The sequence below is a fragment of the Nicotiana sylvestris genome, chromosome 9 (assembly GCF_000393655.2).
Source record: "Nicotiana sylvestris chromosome 9, ASM39365v2, whole genome shotgun sequence".
Lineage (NCBI taxonomy): Eukaryota > Viridiplantae > Streptophyta > Magnoliopsida > Solanales > Solanaceae > Nicotiana > Nicotiana sylvestris.
In genome coordinates, this window is record NC_091065.1 from 47280843 (window position 1) to 47294010 (window position 13168).

General features: G+C 36.0%; 1 protein-coding gene across 1 annotated transcript; it reads left to right on the forward strand.

Moving 5' to 3' along the window:
- The first annotated feature begins 8532 nt into the window (after positions 1-8532).
- LOC104213560 (formin-like protein 1) lies at positions 8533-12960 on the forward strand. The gene is made up of 4 exons (XM_009763091.2): positions 8533-10474; positions 10566-10765; positions 11227-11471; positions 11926-12960. The coding sequence occupies exons 1-4, from the start codon at positions 8799-8801 to the stop codon at positions 12730-12732; spliced, it is 2928 nt and encodes a 975-aa protein (XP_009761393.1). The 5' UTR covers positions 8533-8798; the 3' UTR covers positions 12733-12960.
- The last annotated feature ends 208 nt before the right edge of the window (positions 12961-13168 follow it).

The following is a 13168-nucleotide window of genomic DNA, read 5'->3' on the forward strand; positions in this document are numbered from 1 at the left end:
ACACACACACACACACACACACACACACATATATATATATATATATATATATATATATATATATATATATATCACATATTTATAGTTTTCTTTAATTTTACCTGTTTATAAATATTTGATGTAATTATATTATTTTATAAAATATTAAAAATTAAATACCCATGGGGCTTACGCCTCACTCAGGCATACGTAAAACGCCTCGCGCCCATGCCTTTTAAAACACTAGGTCAGCCAATGTCCTTCTTATACTTTCTTAGCATCTTCACCAGTTTTTGTTCCTGTGTACCTGTCAAATAAACAGAAATAATCACAGAAAATTGTTAGTTTCAAGAAAAGCATATTTCAAGTGAGTATGGAGGACTTTCGATTCCACACTAGGCTTAGAAGCCTCCTTTTTTAGTTCCTCCTTATTAATCACTTGATCCTCAATGTCAAGAGATTCAGCCTCTTTCTTTATTTCAGGATCTTCATCCTCCATCGTGCTAGACTAAGGCATACACCGCTCTAGAGTGTCCCCCACGAGCTTATCAAACTTATATTTTTCATCCAATTCCGCAACAATATCTAGCTTGAAACACGAGTAGGCAAACGCCTCATCACTGGTGTATTTCATCGTTCTCTTCATCTGGAACACCATTTTCTCGTTGGCCACTCTGAGCATAAGCTGCCCCTTGTGTATATTAAGGATTGCTTTGCATGTACGTAAAAATGTCCTCCCTAGAATTAGAGGCACCTCCTTGTTCACTTTCACGTCCTCCATAATAAAGTCTATGAGGAACACAAACTTATCCACTCATACTAGAATATCCTCAATGATTCACTCAAGCAAAATAGCAGTCTGGTCAGCCAATTGTAGGGGCATTGGTATTGATTTGATCACTCCAAGCTCACCTTCTAGTTTTTTGAACATAGGCAAAGGCATTAGATTTATAGAAGCACCAGAATCACATAGAGCCTTGTCGAATTTTCACTCCCCAATGAGCATGGAATGATGAAGCTTCCTAGGTCCCATACCTTTGAGGAATTTTATTTTGTAATATAGCACTGCAGTGAGCATTCAACTTGACCACTATTGTCTCCTCTAATTTCCTCTTATTGGATAGAATTTCCTTCAAAAACTTAGCATAAGCAGGCATCTGAGTGAGAACATATATGAAGGGATGTTCACATACAGTTTCTTGAGCATCTCCAAGAACCTCCCAAAGTATTTGTCTAATTTTTCCAACTTCATCTTTTAAGGGAATGGTAGAGCTGGCATGTGTTTGCTTTCTTCAATCTCCTTTTGTACCCCGCTAGGCTTTTTTGTTTTTCACTCTTTTTCTCTTCCAGTGTCACAGTCTGCTTGTTCACCACCTCGGATCTAGTTTTCACAACCGAGTCAGCTAATATCTTGCCACTTATTATAGATACAACTTTGATTATTTTCTTTGGGTTCTTTTATATGTCAGAGGGTAGAGACCCAGGAGCCCTTTGATATAACAAGTTTGCAATCTATCCCATCTGTTTTTCTAAATTCTGGATGGCTGCCCCCTAAGTATCAAATCTCTCATCTGATTTGCTGATGAATGCACTCATGAAATCTTCCATACTAGATTAATTTGACTATTGTGGCTGGTATTGCTGCCTCGGCTAGGTCTAAAAATCTGGTGGTCCTTAACCCTGAGGTCTAGGATTATATTGCTGCCACGAGTGGCTGGTATTGCTGCTTTGGCTAGTTCTGAAAACCTGGTGATCCTTAACCCTGAGGTCTAGGATTATATTGCTGCCACAAGTTCAAACTCCCACTAGGTGAACTTTAAGAAAAACCTGGATGTTTTTATCCCATAGCTTTGTAGTTGTTCCCACCTTGGTAGTTTCCTCTATTATTGTTCCCTACAATGTTAACTTCCTTAGATGAAGCTTGGCACTTATGTGTAAGGTGTCTCATTCTACATAAAGTCACATGCTACTTGTGGGTCACTCTGTACCTTGGCTAATGTTAACTTTCTTATCTCTTTGGCCACAATGTCTAGCTGGACTTACACTGATGTGTTAGAGTCACCTGGTGAATGCCAACATATTTTCTTCTTTCATTACTCTCAACGGGCTATTGGTTAGTATCCTCAGACAATTCATCAAAGATAGATACAATCTCCTCTAGAGTTTTCTTCATTAATGGACCTCCAACTGCAGCACTCAGAGTTCGTCGTGGTGAGGATGTCAGTCTATCCCAAAAGTCCTGTAAATCCATTATGCTGACACCTTCTCACTATCTCCTTCAATATTTCTCAAGTTTTGAAGACCGTTTCAATGTTCTTCTGGCAGAAATTGTGGATTTCCCTTCTGAATTTCCTTATTTTTGCAGCCAAGAAGTACTTGTCAAAAAACTTTTTTGTCATATCTTCCCATGTACTGATTGACCCAGTTAGTAAGCTTCGAAGCTAGTGCTTCGCGACATACTTCAGTGAAAAAGGAAATGCCCTTAAGTAGATTGCATCAAGTGAGTGTTAGGATCTTCATTCACTTTCTCTCTAAAGACACAGTTGTTCTAGATGGTTTGAAGCAAGCCTTGCTTCAACTCAAAATTATTTGCTCCTATGGGTAGAGGTCTGCCACTTGACGGTCTCTGATTGTAGACTAGCCTGGCATGGTCACCTAATGATCTCCTAGGCTTGGGGGCCACATTTTCAAATTTGTCTTCAACCAGGGGTTGATTTAAATTGAATCTTCGACCCCCATCCTCTTCGACAGTCTCATCAGCAGCTTTAAACGATGCTTTAGCTGCTAACCATGCAACTTGTTCTCTATGTTGTGCTGCCTCTTTTGCAGCTAAGTCTACTCCATCATCACCGTTCTTTGCCATGTGTTCTTGGGTTGAAGGTTTTCCTAAATTTGTTTTGGTGAATCCTCTTTCTTTTCGTAGTTGTTACAGGTATTTCTTCAACTCTAGTTCGTAGGGTATCACTTCCTTTGAAGAAGATCGAGTCATACACTAAAGAGGTGAGACATGTATCATGCACACAAGTGAGAAAACATGAATATAACAAAGTAAAATTGGTTCCTGAATTAGTACCAAAAACTATTTTGAACACTAGTGATTGCCAATCCCCGAAATCGATGCAAAAATTTGACGAGTTCAAAACACAATACAAAGTTCTTGCTCGCTAGTTAAAGATAGTATAACTAAATTATCGTCTCCACATAGATTGGATTTAACAGTGTCGAAATAATCTTTAGTTATTTACTATCCATGAAAATTAACACTTGATTGAATGATTATCAACTACGATTAACTACTAAAAATTAAGCAATTACTAATTGATCACAAAAGATAACATTTGAGCAACAAAAAGATATCAATTAGAGAAATAAGGGTAATTGACTAGACAGAAACAAGATAATTGACTCAGGATCCAATTCTTGAATTAGTCACCCTATAACACTCTTGCTTATGACGAATTCACCAGATAATTAGGTTACACTCGAAGTTAATGTTCCTCCTTCGATTAAACGTTAAATTTAGTAATTAATCTGATTGAAGCATAGTGAACAATTGCAACATAAAAAAAGATGGTTTAGTCTAAAGAGTAAGCTCATCTTTTAATTAAGTAAAATAATAAATAACTTCACAATACGATTTAAAGCTCCATCAATTAATTCAAACAATTGTCAAGAATCGAATCCCTAATCAAGTTATCAATATACCATATCTATCAGCAACCTAAAAAAAATTACTCCATAGCAATGGAAAAATTCATCTCAAGAAGGTTTAAAGACATAGAAAACATCAATGCTAATGATTCTATACAGACTCCCGTATTGCACTGGTTGTTGGTTGAAATCTTGATAAATTCTTGTGTCTCCTTGCCTTAGTTACTTCTCAAATTTTTCGTAAGTCAAAGGTCCCTTTAAAAAGTATTTTTGATGTATTTATACCGTGTAGAAGTGAGTCCGAACGACACTACTCTTTCCAAGACGAAACAGGAAAATACTTTGGGGAAAATGCACAGGCGTGTCGCATCATGCGGCGCGGTAGTGCTTTTTTCTTAGAGTAATTTTTTCTTTTGCTTTTCAACATCCAGACTTGGTCCTCGACTCCTGAACGCAATCCCAGTTTAATTTCTTGGATTTTTACTCAGACTTCAAAGCTCTAATTTGTTCAATTCAGTTCCAAATTATCGTTTTAACTCGGAATCACTTCTTGCAAGGCATAAAACACGTAATAAGTACAATTCACTATTTAAGCTCAAACACACATAAAGTGTAGTAATTAGAGTGTAAAATAGAACTAAAATACGGGTTTCTAGCCTACCATCAATATATATTTCAAAACTAGTTCTCTTTACATAAAAGCACAATATTGAAAAATTGAAATTGTCAATTATTCACCGGAAAAACAGTGTGACAAAGTACACACGGATAATTTGGCAAAATAAGGTGGAAGGCTGGCCTAGGTAGTAGGGGGCCACCAACAACAAGAAAATGTAATAGTAGGACTAATTTGTTTGACTAAATTGTCACAATTAATAACCCTAAAGATTAACAACTTAAAGCTAGGCGCGTCTCTAGGAAAAGTGAAAAACAAGACTTGGTTTGTAATTCTAGTCCAGAATTTAATTTCTATAACAAAATTGATCCCAAGAACTTTTGTTTTTCTTTGGCGTGCTCCGTATATTCCTTGAGAAACTCTTGATGATAAACCGAATACAACATAGAAATTTGATAATCTAAGAGTCCGTTTGGACATAAGAAATTTTTTTCTTTTTCTTCGAAATCAGTGTTTGTTCATAAAATTTCCAATTTTTACTTGAAGATGCAGTTTGGAAATTTTTTAAAATTTGAAAAACTTTAAAAAGTTGTTTTTCAAAATTTTCACTCAAATCACTCACAAAACTTCAAAACAACCCAAAATTATATTCATGTCCAAACACAACTCTAAATTTCAAATACCATTTTCACTTTAAAAAAAAATTTCACCTTATTTTGAAATTTTACAATTCTTATGTCCAAACGCCCACTAAGAGTTGGCTCGTCGTGAGTAGATGTGACTTAACTAGGTAACTGCCTTCGCCCCATTTTATGTATTATAAAGAAATTAAAATTTATGACCTTAAATATATGATACTAATATTTTAGTTTCTTTAAAATATATAATTAAGAATAAAAAAATTTAAGCTAAATTATTTCAAAATATAAAAAAGAATCACTTATTATGATAGAAAAGTGTATCACGTAAAATGTAAGTATTTACTTTGTTCTTGAATTAGATAGCAAAGATTTTTTGTTCGCAAACTAAACACAACTGAAAACTGAAAATTAATTGAATCTATCCCAACTAAAATAATAAATTTGCATTCTCTTATGATAGCATCCAGTTATGTAAAAAGAATTACTCAATTCAATGCTCTTATTACCAAAATGTTACATATGAGCCTTATTTTTAAAATTAAGAATTTTAACCTTTTTTTTACTATAATTTTTGACTTCATCTTTTAAGTGTCACACTTACCTCCCTTGTGGTTTATGATATTCGCATATCCCTCTTATTTTGATTTTCTTTGAAATAATTCTTTTAATCTATCTATTATTAACATAAAAAATATATTAGAGTGCTTTACCCTCATAAATGTATCTTTTTTAATAAGATCTCTAAAAGTTGAAACCCTAAATTTATAGGCTTCCTCTTTTGGAGAGTTCATTTTTCCCCATCAAACTTGGGAGAGATGTTGCCTTAAATTGTTTCGCCGGAAAAAAAAAAAAAAAAGGCCAGTCAAAGTATAGATAGATACAGAGAAGATTTCCTGTCTTTCAAGATTTTTTTTTTTTTTTTTTTTTTTTTTTTTTGAGGAAACTGTCTTTCAAGATAAACGAATGTACTTCACTTAATTCTATTTTGGTTTACTACAAGAACATGATGTATAGGTTTATTGATTTAAACATTTGTAAAGCTCTTTAATTAAACAAATGGGCTTATTTGATGTGTAAATACAATAGAGTAACTTTTTTGCAAGGAGCTAGAAAGCAATTCTTCCACTGGTTCCCATAAACATTGTTTTAAAAGGCGTGGACGTGAGACGAGACGTTTTACATATGCCTCAGTGAGGCATAAATCCCAAGGCACAGGGCGTAAGCTCCATAGTTATTTAATTTTTAATATTTTGTAAAGTAATATAATTACAGTAAATATTTATAAACATATAAAATTGCATAAAAATTGAAGGAAACTATAAATATGTCAAATATATATATATAGATGTACTCCATTCCCACAAAAAACTAGTCAAAACAATCTACTATACGCTACTTATAAGCACAAGTAGCTTGAGTTGAAAAGAATAAAGTTTTTTATATGGAGGAACAAAAAGGATACTATCCTGCAATTTAAACTTTGAACTTGCTGCAATGAAGGAGAATGTAGTTTTCTTTGTATTTGTAAAAAAAAAATTGAATATACGTTGCTTTTAGGAGATATTAGCATACTAGCGGATACGATAAATAATTGGTAAAGACCATGAATTAGGAGTTCAATCAATTAAAAAGGTCTTGACTTTTAAATTTAATACATTTCAGTTCCTTTTTAAAACTTTTGAGTAATTACCAAACTGACTTTTGAGAATTTGGGTATTATATGAAGGACTTATTCAACAAATTTTGTTTTAATTTGAAAAAGTCTCTCGGGCTTATGCCTCACTAAAGAAACGCGCCTCAAACGCCTAGGTGTACACCCCGAATTGCTGGGCGAATGCCTCTTGAGACTTTCGCCCCACACCATCGCCTCAGAGCGTTTTTAATGCGCCTCGCCCAATGAGTTGCCCCGAAATCGCCTTTTAAAACACTGCTCAGGAAGAAGAAGAAGAACATGGAACGAAAGCAATGTTTGCAGGATAGGAAGGAATTTCAAGTGAATTTGTTAATTAAGAAAATATGTATAAAATTACTTGAATAAAAGAATACATTAGGGTAAATCAGGCACATGATAATTTTTTTCATTAATAAAAATAAGTTAAAAGAATTATACAATGAAATCGAAATAAGAGAAATAAACACAATATCATAAACCACAAAAAAGATTAGTGCATGTGAAACGTGATTAGAGGTCTTTGAAACTAACCTTTCAACTTATTATAATATTCTCTTAAGGGGACTGTTAATAACCCGTACAATATGGAATTATAGTCGTTAAACTACTGCTTCAGTTCTTATAATCCTTTCAATTCCGTATTGCAATTAATTTTCTTAGATAGTTGACAAAATTGTATTAACAAATAATTGCACCTATCTTTTGCAGCCTTTAAAATTCAAAATTCACTTAATTATTCAATTTTAGATTCTGATTGAATGTCTTTCGCAACGTAATTTTTCAACCATTACTTTTATATTTTTATCAACTATTACTACTATAATATAAAATTAACTTAGATTTTAAATTTCATGTAAATCAAATGTCGTCTTGTAAAAATAAAATATTTGTCGGAATAAGGTAAAAGTAGTTTCGACATATTATACAAATATACTTAATTACAACATTGGATTTGTGGTATAAGAAAATATAATCCATACATAACTAATGCAATATTTTGTTGGATATATTAACTAAAACTAGCATTTAAACTATACAAGAATTATGTATTTTTATGCTTAAAATCATAATACATGAGTTAGCAATATGTAGATAAAAATATTTCTGTTTAAACAAATAAATACTTCTTCCGGTCTTTTTATCTCGCACTTTAGGTAAAGAAAATGGTCCAAATATTAAATATTTATCACTATAGGAAACTAAATAGGCATTCATTACACTTTTTTCCCTTCAAAATTCCACCTTAAACCGAAGGCATATACTCTCTCCGTTCACTTTTACTTGCCCATTATACTAAATAAAGAGAAAAACAATCTTTTTTTTTTTTGCCTTTTTACCCTTATCATTAATTACTAATTTTCAAACTTATTTTCCTGGACTTTTTAAAAGGCTATCATTATTAGGGGTTGTATGGTAAAGTACATACTATATTTATTACTCCCTCCGGTCCACAATAAGTGATCAATTTGCTTGGGGCACACCCTTAATTGAATATTACAGCATAGTTATAGTAGCAGTTACTTCTCTTCTCAAATGTGAGGAGTAAATGACTTTTTAGGGATACATACATAAGGGTAATTTTGGAAAAACAAATTAAATTTTTTCTTGATTATATAAATGGACACTCATTTGGACCAAAATAAAAAAGTAAATTGGTCATTTATTATGGATCGGAATGAGTATTTCTTAAGGGCGTAAAAAGTCTAAAATGGACAAGTAAAAGTGAATGAAGGGAGAGAGTAGCGGCTATTAATTACTCATTTAAAAAAGCAAATATAACATAATCAAAGCATTTAAGGAACAGATAAATGTAGCTTAGTCGAACATCCTTTACTATTAATATTACTTGTATTGAATAATCTTGTAATGAGATGAATACCGTAAATAACATCATACTCGCCTGACAAATTGAAAAGAAAACAGTAGTATTTACTATTTATAATTGGGGTTGTTTGAGTGCGGAAAATGAGCAGCAGAATATTAGCTGGATGCAGCCACGCACGTACTGCTCCACTCATTTCTCTCTAATTACTCCCTAAATCTCTCCTTTTCTACCTTTTCACACTCTCAATTACTACTACTCCAAATCCATGCAGCAGATGCTGCTATGCTGACTGATGCAGATCTCCACTTTTCTCTCTCTCCTCACAATGCTTCCAATTCTCTTAGCTAATTAGCTACATTTACTCCTCTCTCTTTCTCTATCTTCTCCCCTCTCCCTTTCACACCCACCACCGCCATGTTATCCTCCTCCTTCTTCTTCTTCCTCCTCCTCTTCTCCGCCACCGTCTCCGCCACCAACCGCCGTGTTCTTCACCAACCCTTTTTCCCTGTAGATTCACAACCACCTTCTCCATCACCGACAGGTACTACTACTCCTAAATACCCTTTTGACTCTTCTACTACTCCTAATAACAATAACTATAACAATAATACTCCCTTTTTCCCCTCTTTCCCTTCTCCTCCTCCCCCACCTTCCCCTTCTGCTTTTGCTTCTTTCCCTGCTAATATCTCTACTCTTATCCTTCCCCATTCCGCTAAATCCAAACCCCTTTCCTCCAAACTTATCGCCACCGCTATCATCTGCGTCGTCGCTGCTGTCCTTGTCCTCTCACTCGCTGTATTCTTGCACATCCGCAAGCGAAGAAATCAAGCTGCTTCTACTAGTGATGCTAAAACCCAGAGATCTAACAGCAGCACTCACTTCAACTATTCTAATGCTAATAGTAATAATGGTAATAACAGTAGTAGTGGTAACCGCAGTCATATTCCTAAGCTACAAAGACCATCGCAGACCAGTTCGGAGTTTCTTTACTTGGGTACTATGGTCAGTTCACATGGTGGAATTGATGGGCCCCACAACCCTCCGCAACGTCGTCGTAGCGGCAACGTGACTAGTGTCCCAGCTTCGAGAAAAATGGATTCGCCGGAGATCCATCCATTGCCGCCGTTACTTGGACGGAATTTAAGTCAAAATTATGGGAATAATAATGACAATAATAATAATGCAGATGTAATCTCGGGTAGAACTGAAGAGGATGAGGAGTTTTACTCTCCGAGAGGATCTTTGGACGGCAGAGAAAGTTCGATCGGTACTGGATCGGTGTCACGTAGGGCATTTGCCGCCGTTGAGGTAGAGAATTTTGGTGGTGGGTCCAGGTCCAGCTCATCTTCTTCGTACTCGTCTTCCAGTTCCTGTTCGGGTTCACCGGCTCGGTCTGTATCACTGAGCATTTCGCCGCCGGTGAGTTTGAGTCCGAAAAGCTTAATGCCTAAGTCACCGGAACTGGTCGCTATTCATACTGCTCCACCACCTCAGTATTCTCCTCCGCCTCCTCCGCCTCCGCTTCCGCCGCGAGCAAATTTTGTGCCGATATTAGTCATGGGGAATGAATCTGATTCACCATCTCCTCCTAGTTCATCATCACCGGAGAGATATTCAAGCAGAAGCATTGACTCTTCGCCCCGAAGTTTCAATGTTTGGGATCAGAATCTTGAATCTCCGGCGAGAATCACCAATCAGATACAGCAGATTGAGCCAGTTTCCGTTGCCTCACCACCACCGCCGCCACCGCCTCTTTCGATTAGTATTCCGGCTAGTGTACCGCCTCCGCCACCGCCACCACCATGTAAAAATTGGGATAGTCCAAAAACTCTAACGCCACCAACTTCGAAGCCACCATCTAAGCCTCCAGTTCTTGTAACTCCTTTAAGGCCTATAGCACTTGAAAGTCCAGTATTGATTTCTCCAATGGATCAGTTGCCTTCTAATTCGGAACCCATTGAGAAGAATGAGCAGAAAATAGAAAACGAGGAAACTCCTAAACCAAAGTTAAAGACTTTGCATTGGGATAAAGTAAGAGCAAGTTCTGATCGAGAAACGGTGTGGGATCAACTCAAATCAAGTTCATTTAAGTAAGGATAATCTTAACTCTTGTTGTTACACTTATGTTTAAATGCTCCTCATTTTTTTGTTGGGTAATTAAATATAGCTGATTATTTGCAGATTGGATGAAGAGATGATAGAAACCTTGTTTGTTGTGAAGACTCCAACTTCAAATCCAAAAGAAACAACTAGACGCGCTGTTCTTCCCTCGCAGAGTCAAGAGAATAGGGTACTTGACCCAAAGAAGTCACAGAACATTTCAATTCAGCTAAGGGCACTAAGTGTAACTGTTGAGGAAGTATGCGAAGCACTTTTAGAAGGTATTCTTCTACTCTGTTTTTTTTGGACTTGTAAATTATAACTGAAAAATTACTTGGATCATAGAAATGCCAGTTTATATGTGCTTCTGGTATTAAACAATTTACCTGCATTGATGTTACTTGTATAAATGAACATAGTGTAGACATTCACATTGTCTTAGCAGGTATTGATACGTGACTAGTTTATAGGTGTTCAAAGGGTAATTTGGCATTTGCTCCCTGGATTTCAGGGTATTAATTCTGATTAGGATATAGCATCTCACTTTATTTGATTCTGGTAAATCATATTGGTGTATCTATTCCCAAACCATGTCCACAGCTCTACATTTCGGGTTTTCTGCTGATTGTTGCTCTTTACCTTCAATAAGATGATCCTTTTTCTAATTCTCCTTTTAGGGTGCAAGCATATCTAGAATATATAATGTTTTCGGATTTAGAAATGAAGTACATTCTTTTTTCAGGAAATGCTGATGCCCTAGGGACTGAGCTTCTTGAGAGTTTATTGAAGATGGCTCCATCGAAAGAAGAAGAACGCAAGCTGAAAGAGTATAAAGATGATTCTCCATTTAAGCTTGGGCCAGCTGAGAAGTTTCTCAAAGCAGTGCTTGATATACCTTTTGCATTCAAAAGGGTAGATGCTATGCTGTACATTTCAAATTTTGATTCTGAGGTTGACTACCTCAAAAAGTCATTTGAAACTCTAGAGGTAATTATTTCAAGTCATATTTTGCTTCTAGTTGTATATTGAGTTCTCTAAAAATCACAAAACAATTCCGAGTTTGATTTGACAGAGGAGAGGTTTTTGTAACGTCTTGATGTATAACAAGCTAAATAAGAAAATATGCTGGTACCTATGATTAATTAGACTCAAACATAGCATTCTGTGTTGTTGGAAGGAAGTGCCAATGAATAGGACATCTAATTGTTGGACTAGGGAATAATCATGTATTTTAACTTGAACTGTTGGAACTTGTGATAAACTAATCATGTACTTCTCTCTTGAGCGATGGAATTGCATGTTAATTGAACCAGTTCAAGTATTCATACTATGTTTATTATATGCTCACACAAACGAATAGCAGACTGGGAAGTCTTTTCTTAAGTTTTTATGAGAAGTCTTCTTGGAAATTGCAATCGTTATAAGCTTTGCTACTTGACAGGCTTCTTGTGAAGAGCTGAGAAGTAATAGAATGTTCTTAAAGCTTCTGGAAGCAGTGCTGAAGACCGGTAACCGCATGAATGTCGGGACAAATCGCGGTGATGCACATGCGTTCAAACTGGATACACTGCTAAAGCTTGCAGATGTGAAGGGAGCTGATGGGAAAACATCCCTCTTGCATTTTGTGGTACAGGAGATCATAAGAAGTGAAGGAGCTCGTCTCTCTGGTGGAGATCAAGATCAACAGTCGACCATTAGTGATGATGCTAAGTGCCGGAAGCTTGGCCTCCAAGTTGTTTCAAACCTTAGTTCAGAGCTTATAAATGTTAAGAAGGCTGCTGCGATGGATTCAGAAGTGCTTCACAGTGAGGTCTTAAAGCTTTCTAAAGGGATTGGAAACATTGCTGAAGTTGTCCGATCAATTGAAGCAGTTGGATTGAAGGGAAGCAGCATAGAAGAATTTTCCGAGTCCATGAGAAGGTTTATGAAAACGGCAGAGGAGGAGATCATAAGGCTCCAAGCCCTAGAAAGTGTCGCCATGTCCTTGGTGAAAGAAATAACTGAATACTTCCACGGAAATTCAGCCAGAGAAGAGGCTCACCCTTTTAGAATCTTTATGGTGGTGAGAGACTTCCTAATGGTTCTTGATCGCGTTTGCAAGGAAGTTGGGATGATAAATGAACGTACAATAGTTAGTTCTGCCCACAAGTTTCCAGTTCCAGTAAATCCAACTCTACAACCAGCCATTGGCGGGTTGACTGCAATAAGGCAGCATAGTTTCTCCGACGATGACAGTTCATCCCCTTAATAATAACAATATTAGCTTATAGCAGGCAGAACCCTAGATTTTTGTTTATGGCCAAAACCAATGTAATCTACTACTATAAAGGCCACTAGGAGTTTGTCTGAGACTGTGCCTGCCTTTAAGGTACATTTAATGTTTTTTTTTTTAAATTTTGTATTTATATAGTTCATTGTACAAGTTCTGGAAATGTATCCATTCCGATAGATATATAAAGAGCAGTTCTTTAGCAAATATCGAAAGCGTGTCGCCAGAAACATTTTATGTTTTAAGTTTGTAAGATCAGAGCCTCCAAATCAAGAATGCAGGAATTGGCGAGTGCTATTTGTAAAGTGAAACATTTGAGTGTTATGGCCAGGGTTGGAGGTGAAATAGGATACCTCCATCCAAAAAAGGAAAGTAACTTTTAAAATTTAACATTGTGAGCCAGCTGTGTACTGGT